Source organism: Nestor notabilis, unplaced genomic scaffold (assembly GCF_000696875.1).
Source record: "Nestor notabilis isolate BGI_N333 unplaced genomic scaffold, ASM69687v1 scaffold6522, whole genome shotgun sequence".
NCBI lineage: Eukaryota > Metazoa > Chordata > Aves > Psittaciformes > Psittacidae > Nestor > Nestor notabilis.
Genome location: NW_009916886.1, coordinates 62,928 through 84,229, shown reverse-complemented (window position 1 = coordinate 84,229; position 21,302 = coordinate 62,928). Strand labels below are relative to the sequence as shown.

Sequence of the window (21,302 nt, the reverse complement as noted above, 5' to 3'; positions counted from 1 at the left end):
GCTGAGGCAAAGCATGTGTTTCGGTCAAGAAAACAGCAGATTCACAGTAGCTAAGCAGCACCCATGGCAGATGCAGGTTTGTGTAACAGTGCAAGGACTTGAACACCTGAGCTTTGTACAATGAGTTGCAGGGTCCCTGTATTAGTGAATTAAAACATAGAAGCACAGGCATCAGAGTATAAATCAGTTCTGCATATGAAAAAAGGCTTTTGGCTTTTGATTTGAACCAATACAATTTCTGGTCTTGTCACAACCCAGAGCGACAGCGAAGGTGTGGATGTTACAAATACGAAAGGTCCTGGAGACAATTTACAGAGAAGCAAGAATTCAGAAAATAAGAAAACTGTACATATTAACCAGGTATGGGTTAGGCTTTTTTGTTGGTTTTTTTTTTTTTTGTTTCAAATAACCTTATGAAACTTTATAAACCTCACATTCAATTTCAGCAATGGGTTATGATAATACTTCCAAGATATATATATATTTTTAGAAAGCCTGGATTTGATTTAAAATTCATAAACTGACAGAGAAGGGAGATCTGTTCTCAGAAATAAGGAAAAAACACAGAAAATTGACAGGATGTGGAGGATTCAGAAAAATGTTTTCTAATGTCATAACTCCTTCATATAAGATAAAAAAGAGGCATCAGATACGGTGATCAGAGAGAATACCATGGATGACAAGTTGATATAGAGCATTTTTTCCCGAGAGTTGGAGAAAGAGAAGGTGGAAACATTGTGTTTAGTGACACAATCTTTCAGGCAGGGCATACATTTTATTAAATACCTATTCATTCAAAATAAGGGAAATTTCTCGACAAACACAAACTGGAGGCAGCAGCTCTGACTTACAACCAACCAGACAAAGTATAGGAGAATACAATACAGATTATTTCATAAGAAACGCATCCATTTTGACTTCTTTTGACTGTACATTTTTTTAAGCCACCATAGTGAATAGCTCACTATGAAGACATGAAAGTCAGGGTAAAAATCCCCACAGATATTTTACTAGTGTCATGTATCAATATTTTCAAATCCACACTCAAGTTGCAGCCTGATACCCTAAAAGTTCCATGAAAAATTTCTAGTACTTTCTGCTGTTGTAATCATATCTGCTTGCCAAGTTTGGTGATGGTCCTTGAAGCAATACATAAGAAATAGAGCTTTCCTAATGCTGTGGATATTCTTTTCTATCTTCCAGTGGGTTTTTTTGATATAGAGGCAGCAAAGGCATGCTGTAAAAGAAATGCCTCTGCTCCCAAAGCTGAAGTGATTCCAGACTTACAGTGATGGAAAGGACCACTTGGACTGTTCTGGTATGCACTCCAGTGAGCTAGACCAGGATCTGAGATCCTCAGAGAAGATGGCGGTAGACAGTACCTATACCTTCCTCTTCAAAAGACAACAAAAAGGAAAATGTCAAAACAAAAAGAAAAAAGAAACTGATTGAAACTTTAAAAACAGAGAAAAGTAGTTGCAGTCAATTAGAGCTTCATTTTAGTTAAAGAAACCTATTTTCCACTAGAAAGATTCAGGTGAAAGTGTTCAGCCACTGTTTTGTGCAAGTGTAGTAGAGACACGTATACCCACATTGACCCTTTCTCAGGCACACTGTGACTAAGGCAGAAGCCTGCACACATGAAAGCATGGCTTTTCAACCCAGAAGGCTGGGCTATCCTCATTTATAATGTAGGTTCAAAAATCTGTGATAAGCACCTGCATGCAATATACCTCAAATGTAAGCCCAGGAATAAATGATATTTCAATACTATCAGCACCCAGTGTCCCTCAGGTAAAAAGCCCACCTCCTACAGACACTGAGAAGAATGCTCCTAGTTGGCAGCATCTACATTTTTCAGGTTTGTTTTATGTCATAGTCAAGACCAGAGAGACAGAAATTAAGGTTAGTGAAAATGCAGCCATAAGTTACAGTGCAGTTTCAGAGAGCTACACAACTTCCACCCCCTCTCCACCTCCAAAAACTGCAGTCAAGAGGACTTGAGGCTCCTGTACGTGTCACATTGAGCTTTCTCCTAGGGGAATGAGTAGCAGCTTCGACGTACATATTCCTTTGCAACATTTTCATTACTCATCTTACGTTAACTTTGCCTTTGAGCTGGTTCGAGCCTCTCACTAGGAACTAACTTAGGGCTTTCCAGGATTTTCGGTGGCACCTGCAGCAGGAAAGCCAGATGGAAAGCAGGGACCAGGGCAGGATCCATGGTGGGCCTTGCTTCACACAGGAGTTTGGGGAATGTAGTTAGCACAAATGATAGTGACAGAAAAAGAAAAGGCAAGCTCACCTGCAGCCTGCCACCACTCCCACTGGCTGGGCACAGCGGGCCAGCTCCCCTCCAGAAGGCAGGGAAACACCGTCTGCCATCACCACGGTGCTGGTGGGACATCCAAGGGCAAGCCACTGGTCATGCTGTCCTGGCACAGCATTAAAACAAGGAGGTGTGAGTGTGGCTCAAGGGCTATGTGTGGTTATGCTGCTTCCTTTGAATCCAAAAGTTGCCTGCCCTGTGTCACCAGGCCCTCCATGGGCCCTGCCACGAATGTGGAGGTATGTATCTATGGGATAGACACTTTGCCTCTGCCCTTCTGGACCTGGACAGGGGAAGTAATGCAAGGTGGGCATGGCATGTGCTGAGTGGCTTCAGGGGCCGTGCCGTTCCTAGCTGCCCCAAGGACAGTCCTCTATCATGGTGGAGGTCAAGCTGCAGTTGTTCAAAAGCCTTAATGCAGCCAGGCTTATGTGGATTCAGGTAGTAAAAAGGGGTGTTCTGATGAAAACATCAAGTTTCTGCTACAAAGCTAGCAGATGGATGACAGCTCTCTTTAAAGGTTTGTTACCTGTTCCCTTCTCTCAGCAGCTTTTCTTAAGAATAGATTTATTGGCTTAGTTAAATTTTTAAAACACTAAGCTGCTCTCCCCTGTAATTCAATCATCCTCCATATATAAAATTTCCACCTTATTAAAATTCTGCAAAGAGAGAAGCAACAAAAAGAGAGGGTCATCAATAGGAGGTTCTGGGCAAGCTGGCTAATTGACAGCTCTGCCACCCCTACCTGCAGCTCTCACTTTTCGGTGTGTATACAGTGGTAGTCTGTGTGATTCCCTCTTCAGTTCTCAGTAACACTGGTATTTTCCTCCTGCCTTTATTTCCCCTGTCAAAATGGTGCGGATGGCTTGGGAAAGTTCATAGCCACAGTCTAATCACTGGGCTTGACTCACACTTACCACAGTGTTGGTGGCAAACAGGAGAGCTGGAGCCAAGTGCTCAGTGAAGAAGGAAAGGCCTTGAGACTGCTTCAGCCATCTGCCAGCAGGTATCTGGGGTTTTGTACCTTACTTATCAAGCATGCACCTCTCTCACTGCCTTGGCACTGATCTGTTTTCCAGGAGGATGAATACATCAATATTGAGAGTGATCTGCATGAAAACAAACGTGACTCAGTAGATGATGAGCAACCACACTTGAAAGGGTAATGTCTTTTGGATGAGTAAATTTTCCACTCACTTCGCTCTGGCCTAAGGAATAATCTGCCAGTGTTTCTGCTTCTGGAGTGACAGCTTCTGTATTTCACTGCCATACCCCTATTCTACACACACCTTTGTACTTCCTAACAATTGTGTAATACAGAAACATATTGTATTTAAAATTATTATACCTTTCAATTGACCTGTGTGATGGTACAACTAAAGCCTTTCAAATTAAAGGAGCAAGATTTTTTTTCCTTTTCTACATTAATTACTCTTCCAATATTTCCATAAAAGCCTTTTTCAAGGAAAGGTCTTAAACTTTCTTTCAGGAATTAAAGATTTACTATTGTGCTTCAGTTTGCATAACTATCCCAGTGCAAAAAGAAGAAAGGAAGGGAGAGGAGAGGAAAGGAGAGGACAGAAGAGGAGTGGAGAGGAGAGAGCTGTAAAAAAGCCATTTTAATGGAGCAGAATTTTTACACTTCTTTAGTTCTAGTGTCAAGTGACCTCACGTGAAAACACACCTACATTTTACTTGACGATTAGTTTATTTGGTGAAAACTACAAACCCTTCATAAGACATTAAAAAATTAAGAAATAATACTTAAAATCATATTTTAATGTCTTAGTATTTTTCTGTTGTATTGAATCTTCATATAAGCCTTCATAGAAAACATGCTGTGTTTTTCATATTCATTCATATGAGAGCACACCATTTCAGTTTTGAACCTATCTTCCTATGAGCAACTTACGTACTGGATATCTCGAATAGGAGTTTGTCATACTCAAATGGGACTACTTGGAAATATGTCATACCTGTACACACATACATACAGAAGTAGCTGTGAAGATTTTAGTTATGCTTTCAATGTGTACATACAGAACTTAGACTTGTTAGGATGATCAGTTTTACTGATGCCATTGTATAACGGCATAAAATACTGCTTCAAAAATCTAGCAAAAGTATTTAGAAGTAATTTAAATATTCTTTCTTTTATTCTCTCTGTTCTTTGGAGGTCTATCATTCGTTCAGCAGTTCACGAGACACTTTCTTCTTTAAAAAATTTAGGGTCTTGTCTAGCAAAAAAAGAAAAGCCGAGATTTGATAGATCAAACATCCAGGTTTGATGAGACTCTCCAGTGACATGTATCTAGCTTTACCCCACAAGTAAATACTGCATAGGCAAGTATTGGTACACAACTGGCTGTACAATGTTAGTAAGGTCTCTCCCTCTCAAACATGGGCCCTGTCACTCGGCAGGAGGCATCTCTGCACAGGTTGAGTTGGTGTAGAGAAGAAGCCTGTATGGTTTTTATTCATTCTTATTTGTTCTCCCACGGAGAGCCGAGGAATAAATGAAGTTTAATTCACAGGGCTTACTGTTCCCAAGGTCCCCTTGTTCTTTCGTCAGCATCAGGTACCATTCCTTCTGGTAGTGAAAGCTCCTCCTGGGCTGGAAGCCGAAGAGCACTTTGCTCTATTCTGATTACAGTCAGGCTACGGCTTGTTCTGTGCTCTCCAGTTTTGTACTTAGTTTTCTGTTTTGTTTGGGCTTATTTTTATCTTGAGCACCTGACAACTCTATAACTCACTAACTCTACTAAGTTATTTTTTGTAAATTAGCTCCTAAAAGCGCACACTAATGTGACCTAATGTCTTCCTTGTATCTCTCAAAAGGGATATTCACAAAGTATACTTCCAGTTTGAATGTCATCGATTTCTTTCAACAGATAGTACTGAATAGCCTGCGGTCTGAGACACAGCCCATTTGAAGGATCAGTCTGTTGATAACAAGTATTCACTGCATGTGCAAGGAGTTGACATTCACTTACAGAGTACCTGCAGATCAGAAAAACTTTGGAGTTGCAAAATGCAAGCAAGAATAATTTTGGCATATACAAATATTTCACACTGAAGTTCTACTTTAAATGTTCTTTGGTGATATTATGTTTCTCCAACATGCTTCACTTTAAGCCTATAGGATTTGGTTTTAGGAAATAATCTTTCCTTTCAGAACAGGGCTGCATATTTGTGACGTATATATGTCTCAACATTCAAAATATCCTGATACCACCTAAATTAATAAATTACGAAGGAGAGACAGATGTTAGAGCAAAGAAGAGATCACAAGGAGTTGTAACCTTAAAATAACAATTTTAAATCCCAAAGGACTCATAAGCAGCATTAACAGATAGTAGATAATATTTTTTCCTTTTTTCGCTTGATGGATGCGGTAAATTTGATAGAGTAACTCTGGTTTATTCATGCATCTGCCCCTCATTTCTCCTTTTCTTTTCCTGTTGTAGCTAATCTCTGCTGAGATTGGATCGATAACCTCATGTTCTTAAAACTAAAACAAAACAAACAAAAAAAAAAGCTATGATTTGCCAGGCAACAGAAATTCCCAGAACTAAAATTGAAATACCAGAAGCAAACAAGACTTATCAGAGACCCTTTTACTCTTTGAAATGGTGAAGAAGTGTGTTCCTGCTCTGTGTTCTGAGTGTAGATATGAATTAAGTTAATACTCCTTGTTTACCTCCAATTTCTTTTAAATTCATCAGTTTATATAACGGTGTCTATATAGACTGTAGGGTGTGAGCCATCACTTTAGAAAGGCAGAGCTATAGCTTTGATTTCTTTTTCAGCTTGCACAACACAAGAGTGTTTACTTAGCTACAACTTTTGTAACTAAAATAACTCCACATCACCAGCATACTTAACATTGGAAATCTGTGTTGAATTAAATCCCTTAACTGCTGTTTCCCAAAATTTCCCAAAACATCCTTCATAAAATCACTCTGTGTTACCCTTAGCAAGATGAGAAAATAAAGAAGTGAAAAACAGATACTAGAACATATACTAGATAGTGTCCCTCTAGTGGAAGAACAGATACTAGAATAGGACATTCAAATGCAATAAATCGGTTTAGCTTCCATAAAATCATAGAATAGCTTGGGTTGGAAAGGACCTTAAGATCATCTAGTTCCAACCCCCCTGCCGTGAGCAGGGACACCACACACTAAACTATGTCACCCAAGGCTCTGTCCAATCTGGCCTTGAACGCCTCCAGGGTTGGAGCATTCACAACTTCCTTGGGCAACCCATTCCAGTGCCTCACCACCCTCACTGTGAAGAACTTCTTCCTTATATCTAACCTAAAGTTCCCCTGTTTAAGTTTAAAGCCATTACCCCTTGTCCTACCACTAGAGTCCCTGAGGAAGAGTCCCTCCCCAGCATCCTTGTAGGCCCCCTTCAGATACTGGAAGGCTGCTATGAGGTCTCCACGCAGCCTTCTCTTCTCCAGGCTGAACAGCCCTAACTTTCTCAGCCTGTCTTCATACAGGAGGTGCTCCAATCCTCTTATTATCCTCGTGGCCCTCCTCTGATGAGTCATACATGAGTAGTTCATTTAATTAACAACCAATTTTTCAAATATACAGAAAAATCTATGCACACTCTAATGGGGTTTTAGATGGATATTGGTTATTTTGCATACACAAATGCAGCTTTACACCTTTACAACTGCTACTGCTCCACATTGCAGTGCTGGGCTGGCTATATTAACAATCTTTGCGGATCTAGTAATGAGCACTGAATCTTTACCTACCAGTTTGTACTAACCCTGTTAACAGGCCTCTGCACAGAAGTGTTGTACTTCAGGGGTGAGCAAAATTGGTCTTCTAAATTTGACCTGTTACATAGCCAGATTTTTTTTAACACTTGTGTCCTAGTTTTGGCTGGGGTAGAGTTAACTTATTTTCTTTCTTGTAGTTGGTGCAGTGTTGTGTTTTTGCTGAGAAAAATGCTGGTAACACACCACTGTTTTAGTTGTTGCTAAGTAGCACTTACCCTGATCAAGGACTTTTCGGTCTCCTGTTCTGCCAGTGAGGAGAGGAAGGAGAAGCCGGGAGGGAGCAGAGACAGGACACCTGACCCAAACTGGCCAAAGGGGTATTCCATACCACAGCACGTCGTGCTCGATATAGGAACTAGGCTCAGTTGGCTGGAAGGGGCCAACTTGGGCCTCAAGTTGCTGCTCAGGGATGGGCTGGGTATCAGTCAGTGGGTGGTGGGCTTTATCTGTCTCTCTATTGCTTTACTCCTACAACTACTATTACCACTACTACTGCTGCTACTACTATTATTATTATCATCATCATCTTATGTAAATTATTAAATTGTTCTTATCTCAATCTGTGGGTTTTACCTTTCCCCAATTCTCCTCTCCATCCCACTGGAGGCTATGAGAGACTGAGCCACTGTGTGCTACTTAGCTGCCGACTGAGGTTAAACAGTGACAACATGTCCCACATCAAACCAAAGGTGTACCCCCAGACAGCTCTGCAGATGTCAGCACAATTTTTGTTGGCACTTATGGGATTTTAAGCCTTACCAAGTACAGCATACTCCAACAAAGAAAATTTGATCAATTTAACCTGATCTTCCTCTGCAAATTTTTTTTCTTTTTTTTTTTTATTTACATCTTAAGTTTCTGTTCTATTTGGTTTAGTTTTGTTTTGTTTCATTTTTCTAGGCAATTAGAAAAGAAATATGATAAAGCTTGTGAATTTTGCAAGAAACATAAGACCAGAATTCACTATGTGATCTATGGAATTTTAATAACAGGTATAGTATATTCCACCCAAGGTTGCTGAAGTTTTATTTATTTACCTTTATGAGATTATCTTCTGACTTCTATCTTACACAAAAAATCTTTTGTCTTAAAGAATGCATTTGAAAGGAGATAAAAGTGAATTTAGACCCAGAGAAAATTCCAGATTGCAAAACTTCCACTCATTCCCAAACTTAATAAAAACACAGATCTTGCTACATTGCTCCTGCATCATGCTTTAACTCTGACTAGCAATTACATTTGGGATAAAAGGGTAGTTCAGCCTTTGTGTCTGCTTCATTATCAGCCCACTCCAGGAGGCTTGTTAAATCACAGTTTCAGGAACTTGCCCAAAACCATGCACAAATCACATTAAAAAGTCAGGCATCGACTTGGACTGAACTTAAGCCAGCAGGCTAGAAATGAAAGTTTTCTATTCTGACCCATACCATTTGACATCCACAGCAAATGTTTGTTAGAGGAAACGTGGTTTATGTCAGCATGCACTGCAAAGTCATTCAGATATTCTTTTTTGTCCCTTCTCAATTAAGCAGTAGGTTGGTTTGTTTCCTTCCCCTTCACCAAGCTTCTTTTTGAGATCCTCCTACTTGAACACTGAGAACATAAAGGCCTAAAATATGTCTGTGTGATAGGCATCAGCATACCGTAAATGGTTATAAAAGGGTCGCTTGCACGCTGAATATCCTGCCCTCCTAGTATAAGCTCATCTTTCTTTGTCGTAGTACAGACATATCTTGGCTCAAAAAAGTGAATTCTAAGGATATGTCAGGATTAAATCCATAAAAACCTACTTGCCTTACAGAAATCAGTAGTTCTTCTCAATTATTTGCCATAGAGAAAATCAGATTATTATTTACAAGAACTGAATATTTAATTGGCCTTCATGTATTTGCAAAGAACCTGCCAAATGACAAGTCAATTCACAGCTACTTTATGAAGTAAACTACTTCTGAGTTTCTAAACTAATCAAATCAGGCCATTAAATCAGGCAATTGATGAATGTTTTTAATTGTTTCTTCTACTAGTTTTATTGGATAAACTCATCTTCCTGTGAAAGAAGGAACAAGACCCATTGTTTACAACTTTTACACAAGAAAAAGCAGTTTCGTAGACATGGTTAATTTTTCCAAGTGATTAACATGTTTGATATGAATTTGTCTTGGCCAAAGCATGTAACTTGCTTTGACAGGATGAAAGCCACCTTTCATATCAATGAGCATATTGTAAGTAAAAACACTATGTACGAAAACAAAGTTTTTCAATATTTAGGCCAAGAGTCAGAAAAGCATTCAAAAGGCAGGCCTAACTTTAACCACATTCTTTACATGTGAGATTTGATTCTGTTTTTAAAATGACCAACCTCACTGACATATTCTTGTTTCTGTGACAGCATATTTGGCAGTAGTCATTGCAGCCTGCAGCTTGAATTTTCAGAGAGCCTTCCCACTCTTTATCATCACTGTCCTAGCCATCTCCTTCATCTGCTGGGATTTTTTAATAGCTGAGTATGGAGACAGAATTGCTACATTTTTTTCCCCTGGAGTACGATATCTGGAGGAACAGTGGTTTTGGCTGAAATGGTAAATATTAATTACTTCCTATTTATGCGGAAGGACAAAGCATTAGCTAATTTACCCCTACAGTTTTCTTTCAGCTTAGACCCCCATAAGCACAGGGATATGGATCTATATCGCAATAAGATCAAAGAATACATACAGAAAAAAATAATATTTTCCAGTTAGTAGATGTCAGATACACCTTTTAGATTGCAACACAATACCTAGGTATCAAAAATCTTGTCAGAAAGTGTAAAAAAATTTAAATTCCTCACATTTAGATAGGACAAGTTTTGGGTTTGAAAAGAGCATGTTCACAGAAGTTCAGGTGCAGGGTAGCCTTCTGCCTTCACTCTGCAAGCCAGAAAATGCCTTATTGTCACTTGCTCAGAGAGCTGTGAGATACGTAAAAAATTTAATTCTAACGTATGCAGACTGCTAAAGACCCATGTGTGTTATGTAGACACTACTTGTTCACATATCCACACAGCAATTTTTAACTGAACTTCAGGAATGAAAACAAGCCAGCCACATTTAGTATCATAATAAGATCATATAGCCTTGTTCAGGATGATAGACATTCATCTGGTAGAGAAATGGGAAAAACTTAGAATTGGTAGATACTTGTTCCAAGAATTCCTGAGCAGTTATCGGGAATATTTAAGTTATTCCTGGGAAAATGGGTAACTAAAAGAGGCTCATAGACCAAAGAAAACACCAAATGAAACCTCATTAAAAAGGGCAGGAAACTGGCCAGCTACCTTCTGTCTCAGCTAGGTCACCTTCTATCAGAGAGACAGAGCTCTAAGGAGAAGTCTTTTTGTGTTCAGGGAAACATCCCAACTTTTTCTTAAGATTTCAGAATGTTTGCTACAGAAGCAGAAAATTCTAAAAAAGGTGCTATAAAGATTCTGGTCCTTCTGTTCAGGAGTCACATTAGAGACTAGTCACACATAGATGCCTCTGTTAGACAATCTGGCAGCCTCTCTGGGGGAAGGAGCAAACAGAACAGGAGCCCTGATGAGCAGATGGAACAAGCCAAGGGCAGTAATAATACCTGGGCTGCAGTGCTTAAATTGTACATTGTACAGGTTAAGCGCTTAACTAGGTTATGGATTCCTCCAAGAGACAGAAAGTGTCTCAGGTGTAGAAAGTGTTATTCAGCCATGCAATGGCTAACCATTTTGTCTAAAAATTTAAGTACCGTCGAGATCAGTGGAAGCTAAACAACTGTTAAACATGAATAACATAAAGAACTGTGACTAAGTTTAGTTTTCCCCTCTGTAAATGGGATGATATATTTCCTTGCCTCTCAGGCTTCAATATGCAAGCTGAACATAGTTCTGTGATATTGGAGACCATAGAAACACTGAACACAGTTGCAGACGTGGCTCTTGTCACTGTTTTGAGATAGCTGAAATTGTTGTGATTAAGTTATTTTTCTAAGCAGACTACAGCCAGTTACAAAGAAGTAAACAGTTTATAACCTACACTCTGCTGTTTGGACCCACCACTTAAACAGCAGAGTGCAATTCATAAGAACCACAGCCTGCCTTGCCCAGAGCTAAGATTCAATAAAGAACACAGGGAAGGTAAAGGAGGATGGAGGACAAAGGAGGGTATCTTCTCACGCTTCATTTAATAGAGATAACTCCCATACAAGAGTAACTTGTGCTTTATTGAGTTTCCCCCACGCTCTGACTTTGGAGACATGGTTGGAGGACATTTTCTTCTGGATGCCACCAACGAACATTGTTGTCAGGGTTGCATCAGCAAAGGCAGGTTCCTTCTTGTGTAGAGTTACACATTTCAGCTTAATACATTACTCAGAGTTCATTCACAGACTGAGATATAACTACTGTGGGGAGGGGAAGGAATATCTGCTGTTCTTCAGAATGCCATGTCTGACACTTCTTTTTCCTAGGGTTTTGTGCGCAGCTTTTATTATAGCTGTCATCTGCTGGCTCATCTTTGACACAGCAAAACAGGGATCCCACCAGCTGATCTCCTTTTGTGGGCTTGCGATGTATGTTTTCTTGATGTTTATCTTTTCCAAATATCCAACCAGAGTGAGTATTTAATCCATGTTGGTTCTTTCGGGCTTGGTTTTTTTTTTTTTTTTTGTTCAGTGTCTCAAAAGCTATTCCCTTGTGCTAGTGCCAACTTCAGCAAGAGTAACAGAAAACCCATGAACATCAAAACTGAGGCTTACCAAAACCCAGGGATGTATTAAATTTCTGAGGAAATTTATTTTGCTCTGATATCTTGGGAGCATGTGTGGGGCTGTACCAGCATCTGGGTCTCACTGTTTTGGGAGTCTACTGCCTGTCCTTTGTTCCAGCCCTGACGCAAATGATTGGAACACATTTGCTTCTGGAGTATCAGTGCAAGATGAGGCAGGCCTGCTCCATGCTTTGCACTCACAGGAGACTCACAGCAGTCTTGAGGACATCACAAGCGCTTATTTGAGGACACTGTCATCCCATCAACACAAAACACATGGAACTGGAGACGTGCTTCCCTCATTTATGTCGCTCTTAGTCCCTCACAAGTTTAATTTCCACTGCAAATGCAACAGCTGAGGCCAAGCTGAGGTCCTCACTTTTCGCTAACCCACTCCCATAGGCTTGTCAATGCCATTTATTTTAATTTTCCAGATGACGTCCTTTCTGTACTGCTGTGATATTACAAAGGAGTTACTTTAGCCACCACAATTCCCACTTCAGCTCTTACCCTTGTGTGCATGCCTAGCATACAGTGCATGCTTTTATCAGTCATATATTAATGACTAATCCATTGCCCAGGTCACCAGGTTTCACCAACGCTTTTTCAACTCCTGCATCAGTGGTAAGGATTTCTTAACAGAAAAAGTGCCCTCAGCAGGGACTCAGTCTCCAACTGAGGTAAACTCATGTATTTCAAGTGCTTTGTGCTCTCCCATAGGTACTTATTAAACCTAATTGGCTTCTGTTATTCAAATATCAACTGAATAAATTGAAGAGTGCCATCTCAGGTCTTTGCCTTGTAAATAATCAGATTCAATTTTCACAAAACAAAGATATTTTCTGAGGCAGCAAAGCAGAAATCTACAGTATAGTGAAGAGGCACTGGTCATAGGCAGCCACAGTTTTTCCAGCTGCCTTTATGTCTTATGAATCACAATATCTAACTGTGAGTAGTTTGTAAGTATCAAAGATCTTTGAGGAACAGAAGCAGAGTTGAAGTCACTCAAGCACACACAAAAAATTGTAGCAAAATTTCCTTATTCCCACTCCAGATATGTGAAGAATCTGCATGCTCAGTTGCTTCTTTTTTTTTTAATGTTTCCATTCCAGTTTAAAGGAAAAAAATGATGTCTGCTGCCTTGATGTATGTCTATTTCATCTATAAACTCTAGCAGAGAAAGAATTATTGCTCCTTTTCCTACTACTTGGTTACCTGCAGTCTATGGTAGTGAAATGGGCATGTCCACACTTACCTAACTGGGCTTTGATCAGCTAGCTTAGATGGAGACAGCCACATCATCGAGCTCTCAATTTAGGAGAGCTGATTCATGCTTCAAGTCCCCTACAACCTGTTTTGGCAGCTGCTCCTATCCTGCAATATAGCCAGATATCCCCTTACATTATTTTAACAAACATCTGAAGTAAATTATTATATATTTAAATTACAAGGAGTTTCTTTGTTTTTCTTTTTCTGTCCATCTAGGTTGCTTGGAGACCAGTATTTTCAGGAATAGGAATGCAATTTATTCTTGGGCTGCTTATCCTGAGGACCAAAGTAGGGTTTGATGTGTTTAACTGGCTAGGCATTCAGATCCAGGTAGGCTACGGGACAAAAAAACCCCACACTTATATAATTTTCTATCTTGACACTCTGACATAACAGCCAGGCAGTTCCAGGGTCCACTTGCCCCTGGATGTTTTCCCCTCAAGAGAAAATCTGGGTTCTCAAAAAGTTCAGGACTCCCTGAATTCAATCTTTTAGTGTCATTTTTGTCCAGTTAACACAAGATCATGTGGGACAGGATCATAAGTAATGGCCAGGGTGACCCTGTATCTTAATGGCCTTACCAGCCTTGGGCTTATAAATAATTATAACCCTCCAAACACAAAACCATGATTGTGCCGGGGCGCTCACAGGAACTCTTAGACCTGGCACAACTCCAAAGCATCCTTGCAATAAACCTGGCATGCTGAAAAGGCCTGGGCTTTGGCAAGGCAGAAGCACCATCGTCTTCAGAGGAGCCACAGATCTTGCCCCAGGGGCATTTCATAGTTCTCATGGCATATAAGAAAATGAATTCAACTGCAGGTGACAAAATCCACAACTGCAAGCAGCAAAAGGATCTCTGGAGAGGGGACAGGATCTGCGTGAAGGTGCCCCAGCAGGCAGTCTGCAGGCACAAAGATTTTTTAAAAAGCTCATTACTGTAAAGTAATAAGTAAGAGAAGTCAAAAATGTAGGTCAGAGAGTACCCACTGAAGGGCATTCAGACTTCTCACCCCAGGGACACCATTCTCACAGCTGTTCTTCACAGTGCAGATAATTAAGAGCATTCAAAACAAGACAGTGCAGAATGTACTGTCTCTGCGCGGGAGCGAAGGTACAGGTCTGACGTCTGTGTGGCTGTTAATCTGCAAGAGTGGGAGTCATCTGGGTTTTGTCACCAGGTTCTCAACATCCCCTTTCGTCCCCGACTGAAGCGGGTCTGGCGCCCCCTTTCGTTAGCTCAGAGGGCTTACGGTCAGTCCTGTCGTAACTTGTTACTCTAGCTGTTACATCTCCATTTTGAACTGTGTCATTAACTGCGTATGTTGGCATCAGGAGTCTGAAAATGCATCATCATATCAGAATTAATAAGTTGAAGGGGTTTTTTTAGACTAGCTTTTGGCTACTTCTTTCAGAACTCATTACTTCAGCCACTACATCTCCATTTTAAACTGTATTGTTTGCTGCACATTTTTGTGTGAGAGGGAGTGTAGAAATGCACCACAGTATCAGGATTAAAAAGTAAAATCTTCTTTTAGTACAGCTTATGGCCTTTATTGTGATGGCTACTTCAGGAAAATATGCTCTTGCTGTTTATCTAAATACTCTGAAGCAGCCTGTGCTCTTGGCAGAACAGAACAGAGATACTCAGTTCAGACATACATAGTAAAGCCTAGATCCATACAGAGCAGAGCACAGCTTCTTGGACCTCACCAGATCTCTGCAAGACAGCTAGCAATATTTTTTTAGTTTTTGGCGGGGGCCTGGAGCTTATGGCTAACTTTCTCTGCTTTCTGTCCATAGACTTTTCTGGAGTACTCTGACACAGGTGCTAAATTTGTGTTCGGTGAGACATACATGGATCATTTCTTTGCTTTTAAGGTAAGTCAGGTTTTATATATACCATGTGTGGCAGATAGACAACACAAAAAATAACAGTATGGCTGGCAAATTCATTTTATATCTTGCCATACTAGTGCAATCACCAAAGAAATCAGCTAAGAGGTAAACTGTTCTCTACTGTGTGACACTGAATTGGAAGTCTGGGAATGCCACATAAAGCCCTTTTATTTATAGTCATACACTGCATTAGGTTACTCAGTCTAATTATGACAACATATATTACAGGTAGACAAAAATTTTGCGTATGTTTCTACAAGGATTAGGTAAAAAGGCTCCTATCTAGTGATGGAAAGCCAGTCTATCTTTCTCACCTCTCCATGAGAAAAAATGCTATACCATGCTATGCTGTGCTGTCCTAAAGTGCTGTGCACATGATCTACCTCACAGACATTGCCCCTTTAGAAGTGGAAAGCCTAGATGCATACTTACGCCAGGTAGAAGAGGTAGAAGCTGCTATGTACAAGCAGGAAGAATTACATTACATTATTTTTATTATATTACTAAGATCCCAGGGAGATTTTCCAACTCTCCCTTAGGAGCCTGTTGAAAAACTGCCAGAATACAGCTTGTGTGCTGTGTGCTGTCTAACCTGCAGCAACAGCCTGTCTGCTTTTGCTCCAACATATAGCCCATGGCATAATGCCTGCTTAGGCTGGAATCAAGAACATATAAAGAAAAAAAAAAACACCAAACACAAACAAAAAAACCCACACACACGAAAACCAACACAACCACCAAAACAAACAAGCAAAAACCAAAACAAACAAGAAACCACATCCAACTATGAGACACATATAGGAACTTTATCAGAGACCATTTATCTGTCTGGTATTTCAGACACCTGATCTTGCGCTTACACTCCTTTTATCTTCATTTTTTCTGGAGGTGGTATTTCACACTTAGCTCTTCCACTACTTCAGAAAGCAAATGCTACCTGTAGAATATGCTGCTACTAAGAATAGTCAGAACATCTTAAAGGAGGAAAAAAACAAGCATTTCAGCAAGAAATATAAATTGTATTTTAATTGCAGCATTTTTGTCATTTTTGTTTCACTTTCCAGTCTCCTCTCACCTTTACTCTATTGAGCATTCAAATGACAATTTGCATTCATAATTACATATTTTAGGGATGAAAATGTTTAATTCACACCCCCAGTGCTATTCATGTGGCTTTCCACAATGCCTTATGGATATGATTTTTTTGAAGATGATTTTTTTAATGCCTTTGGTGATGCAAAGTACTTTGCTGACTAAAGCCATAACTAGGAACCAGACAGTCAAAAGTTTGCTTCTGTGTGTGCACACATCCATCAGTCTTATTCTATGGGATAAGCCAGCAAAAGACATGTGGAATGTCTAGAACAGGCTAACAGGGACAAGTAGATTATTTTCACACTGAAAAACAAGAAAGCAAACCCATGAATTGATTTTCAGAGCTGCATATGTTTTGATATAGGAATATATATGGTAAACAGAGTAGCAGACAAGTGCACAGCTCCACCATAACATGCTCCATCTGCTCCTCTTGGTGAAAGAGATTTCTTGCTTCCAGTGTCAGTGAGTGACAGCCAGCCTATTCTCTCCTGAAACACTTGTCATTTATTTTGAGGTTTAGATGGTCAAAAGTGGGGTTTTTTTGTGTTTCAGACATTTCATGATGTTTGCACATGGTGCTGAGCTGTCCAAATCTTGCTCCAAGATATTTCAAAGTGCCCCGTAGAAGAGAAGAATCTCAGTCTCAGCTTAGCTGTTGATGGAGAGTAGGCAAGTGATAGGGTATGTCTCCACAGAAAACTGTCAGAGCCCAGTTGTATCCATACTGCATCCTTAGAACTATGCAAGGAAAACTTCCGTTTTCTGCTAACTTAGATGGACACAGTTACCAACACATACACATCTCTAGCGTGCACTCACTGGGCATTCTGACCAGACTACAGACTACAGAATACAGACCCACTACCGACTTTGAGCACGTAGTCTTGGAAGCACTAGTTAGTCATAAATACATGCATTTGCATGCTTAAACTGGGTTGTTTTAAATGCGTATTTCTATATATGCAGATGTAGGGTTGCAGAGTTCTGGAAAAAGAACACTTGTCCATATAAAGAAGTGCACCCAAGTATTTAAGTAGACAGAAAAAAACTCTTAGAACTAAGTCATCTATCCTGTTGATTGCAAAAGGCAAAGTTTGCTTCCAGCAATCAGGAAATTAGACTTCTGTTATATCAGTATCTGTCTATGCCAGGAAGATTATGACTCCCTGAGAAAGGCTTTGTTTTGAAGGTCAGGCTGTAGGAGTGTCTGAAACCAGGATGTTCCTTAAACATCAATAGCAACTTCTTTAAGGGAACATAAGGGAAAAGCTGAACATCAAGCCACAAATGGGAAAGGAGTTCTGAGCAGCTGACAGTTTTAACTCCCTCCCTGCATGTAAGATAGGCAATAACCATGAAAGTAGCTTAGTAAGGTCAAACCATATTGCAGCATAGATAAGAAGTATGAAATAACTCAGTTTATTAAAATGTAGCAATTAAAGAATTTATTTTCTTAGAGACTGCTTTATGGGAAGCATGAACTGCAACATTGATAGGCCACATAAATATAATTATAAAGACCACTTTAATACCAGTTCTCCATTGAAATGCGGGATTTTTCAGGGTGCTCATTAAAATTATTCATCAGTTAAAGCTAAAACTTGACTATTTAAAGGTATGTAGTAGGTATGTAGGAGCTATACATATTGGAACTAAATTTCCACACAAGTTTGTCCACAAAGGGAATTCTAGTGGTTTAACCATGCAGGTAGAATTACACTGTGGGACACATCCACTTCTCCTGTATGGAAACACCCTAACCCTTTTTGAGGAGAAGGCTTTTGCTACAGCTGAGGTTCATCTGACTTCCCTCTCATATTTCCTTTTGTGGTTCTCTCCCACTTTTCTCTGGGTTGAGAGCTGTCATTACAGCCTGTAATGGTGTGTGTATATCCAAATAAAACTCGTGAATTTTTTAACAGCAGACGCAAGTTGGAGACAATCTCTTTGTCATCCCTGTTCAGAGTACCTGTGTCTTTGTGGCAGACTCTTGCACTCAGAGAATAAGAGCACTCCAGTAGAAAAAAGGAACTGGCAGTCCATGAGACAGAAGAATGAGTTTTCAGAGCTTTTGTTTCCTTAAAAGCAATTTGTTGCAATCAGTGCATGGTTTTGGAAAAAAAAGGAAAACCAAAGGGGACTCTTGACCTATTATTTACAAATACATCTCACATTTAGCCAACAAAAACAATTAAGGCTTATGTTCCACCATGCCCTCCCACTGCTGTACGCAGTGTTTAACAGCTCTATAGTTACAGAAGAAAGCTGTTCTCAAGACTTCTTAAGATCATCCTTGTGCATCCTTTATTCCCAACAGTGCTTCCCTCATGTACATATGCCTACCTCCCCCAGTCTCCTAGCTCTTCAGACTCTCCTCAAATTCAAAGGTTTGCATGGCCTATTCTCCTCCTTAACAACCTGTATCTTGTAGCTGGATGTCCAGCAAGGCTGGGCTCCTTTCACCCTCCCCAGGCCTGCTGCTAGCCTGGGGTCCCTTCACCCCCTTGATGTTTCACCAGATGTCTGACCCTGGAGCACCACCAGAGCTTTCCTCTCCCTCTCCCATGCCCCTGCACAGCTCTTGACCATAGAGGTGTTGCCTGGACATGCTTGCCCTTCTACTCAGGCCCTAATCCTCAGAGGGAGCACTCTGTTATTGACCCTGTGCTACCTGCTCCCCTGGTTCTGGCACTACAAAGAAGGAGAAGGAGAGGATTGGAAGTGGGAGAAGATGCTCCTGCATCATTTTTACCACTCTTGTCTCACTCACAAAATGCAACCCCACGTGGGCCCAGCACAAAGCTGAAAGTCCTCTTGGGGCTGGTGGAGAGGAGGTGGTCACTCCATATAGACGGGACAGAAGGAGTTTTCTTGAGGCTGTTTTCTCCTCTGTCCCAAGTTTCAAAACCAATGACTTAACACTTCAGGGTATTAATACCATGGGAAGCCTTTGTGTGAGAGTGGGGTTGTTTGGATAAAGTGGGTTTTACTTAAAAAAAAAAAAAGTTTTCTAAAAAGTGGTTTGTTGGGGTTTTTTTCCCTTAGGTGAACTAGTTGTTTCATGTTAAGTGCTTTTCATTGTGTTTGTCTCTGCAGACCACACAATTGAAAACTGGCTTGAATGTGATGTCTTGCAAGTAGCCTTTTTATGTTCTGCTTATTTTAGAGTAATAATTTGGCAGTGCTTTCTGTGTGGTTTTGTTATGCCTTTCATAAAAGCTAGCCTGGACATGACAACTCATTACCATTACTTACCTGTTAAATGGTTTCTACGCTTTTCTGATGAGGACATAACATAATAGGTACCACATTAAGTCACTGGGGATTTAGGCAGGAGTGCTTAGTTATAAAATAGTCCCCAGCTTCTTTACTCAATAAAGGCACAAACGATCACAATTGAAAAGTAAATTCCCTGTTTTGTAAAGACTAATATTTCATTCAGAAATGCCTGCAACTGCAAAAATGGAAGAGCACATTTTAAAGTTATCAAAGGTATTTTCACATCTAAACGTATTTAGGAACAGGGAAGGGAAATGGCAGGAGAGAAAAGGCAGGGGAGAAGGTGAACTAAACTAAACTAGAGTTTTCTGAACTAAACTTTCTGCTGTCACTGCATGGCAAACTACCCCTAGAGGATCGCTAAAAGGATCAGAAAATCAAACTAGAGAAATGAAGAGCGCAACAATATCTGTAAATTGCACTTTCTCCTTTCATTGAAAGGTTCTGGTCATCTAAACTGAGTTTCCAAACCTTTATCAAAATTGCTGATAGTACTTTCCTCTAGAAAAGGCATAGCTTCTATTTACCAAAAAGGTCTAAACAAAGTGTTTTGTTCTTTTTCATTCTCTTCCTTGCTTTTATTTATAATGAATTATGCCCTTAGTTGAACATACATAAAATTTCCTTGTGTTAGTGGTACTGTTTTAACTGCAACAGTCTGTCTGCCTAATTGTGGATCTTTCAGAGAGATTTTTCTTTCTTTTGTATACTAGCATAGAACTGCTGAGATCCTGTGTATTTAACGTACTTTAGAATCAAGTGATATTAGTTTTATTCTGTATGAAAAACCAACACATTTAATAATCCACCTGACAATGGGTTAGCTATTCCTGAAATTCTTTTAAATTATATGTGTAAGGAAAATATTTTTCTTTTGGTCTCCCCTGAAAAAGACATATCAGTTTTTATATTTAATACATATGTACCTGTGAATTTGTTTTTAAGCAGATTCTCCATCTGTTTACAGTTAAAGAGCTCTTGAATACTCTTCATTGTCGTTATAATCAATGTCATAAATAAAGCAGAATAAAAGAGAATCTTTCTATAGTGTACAATTAAAAGGCAGCTTCACAGTATGGGCTTTCTAAGGAAGCTGCCCTCAATTCTGTGAAACTAAGTCAGCTACAGTTCCAATCAAAAGCTCTTCAACTTCTGCTTATATAGGAATCTAAACTATTTTTTAAACACAGACACAGAGAAGCTGAGCTCTGAATTCTACACTACAGTCCCACTGTATATATTTCTGCTTCTGGTTTTCAAAGACTACAGATGTACATATCCATGTCTTTGTAGATGTCATTGCCCAGTAAAAGTTTTAGCTGTCTTAAACATGGCTTCAAATTAATGTATATCATGCTAAACCAGACAGTTTCAAAACTATTGCAGTCCTGTTAGAAAACTATATAGATACATGAAAAAATAGTTCATTCTGGAACAAACATAAACAATGAGCTAGAAGGTTAAAAAATTTACAGTACAAGTGTAAACTTCATGGTGAGTTTTCAACACCTTTAAGTGTATCTCCAAAAATGTGACCCTTTTTTCTTTTCAAAAATTGAATGGCCTGCAGAATCAAGGAAAGGAACTCTCAAGAAGTGTTAATGATTTTGTGTCTCCAAATCAGGTCCTGCCTATTGTGGTTTTCTTCAGCACAGTGATGTCTATGCTTTACCACATTGGATTCATGCAGTGGCTTGTTGGAAAGGTATGAATTTTTGCTAGTAGGTACTCATTTGACTAGTATGGGATACTTTTTGAACACGTGCAGACGAACTGTAGCAGCACCAAGCTGCTAAAAGTAGTTTTTTATTTTTAAATCAGAAATAGTTCTAAATATTACCACTGCAAATTC

The 21,302-nt window shown here is 39.7% G+C and overlaps 1 protein-coding gene across 1 annotated transcript in view; it reads left to right on the top strand.

Annotated features, from left to right (window-relative positions):
- Positions 1 to 243: 243 nt before the first annotated feature.
- SLC28A3 (solute carrier family 28 (concentrative nucleoside transporter), member 3) overlaps positions 244 to 21,302 on the top strand; it is a gene marked incomplete at its 5' end in the record, with an annotated part of 34,569 nt that continues 13,510 nt past the window's right edge. The window contains 8 exons of the mRNA XM_010024798.1: positions 244 to 360; positions 3,409 to 3,491; positions 8,028 to 8,119; positions 9,517 to 9,706; positions 11,607 to 11,751; positions 13,391 to 13,504; positions 14,978 to 15,055; positions 21,075 to 21,155. Coding sequence (XP_010023100.1) covers positions 244 to 360; positions 3,409 to 3,491; positions 8,028 to 8,119; positions 9,517 to 9,706; positions 11,607 to 11,751; positions 13,391 to 13,504; positions 14,978 to 15,055; positions 21,075 to 21,155 — 900 coding nt within the window. The remainder of the gene's footprint in view (positions 361 to 3,408; positions 3,492 to 8,027; positions 8,120 to 9,516; positions 9,707 to 11,606; positions 11,752 to 13,390; positions 13,505 to 14,977; positions 15,056 to 21,074; positions 21,156 to 21,302) is intronic.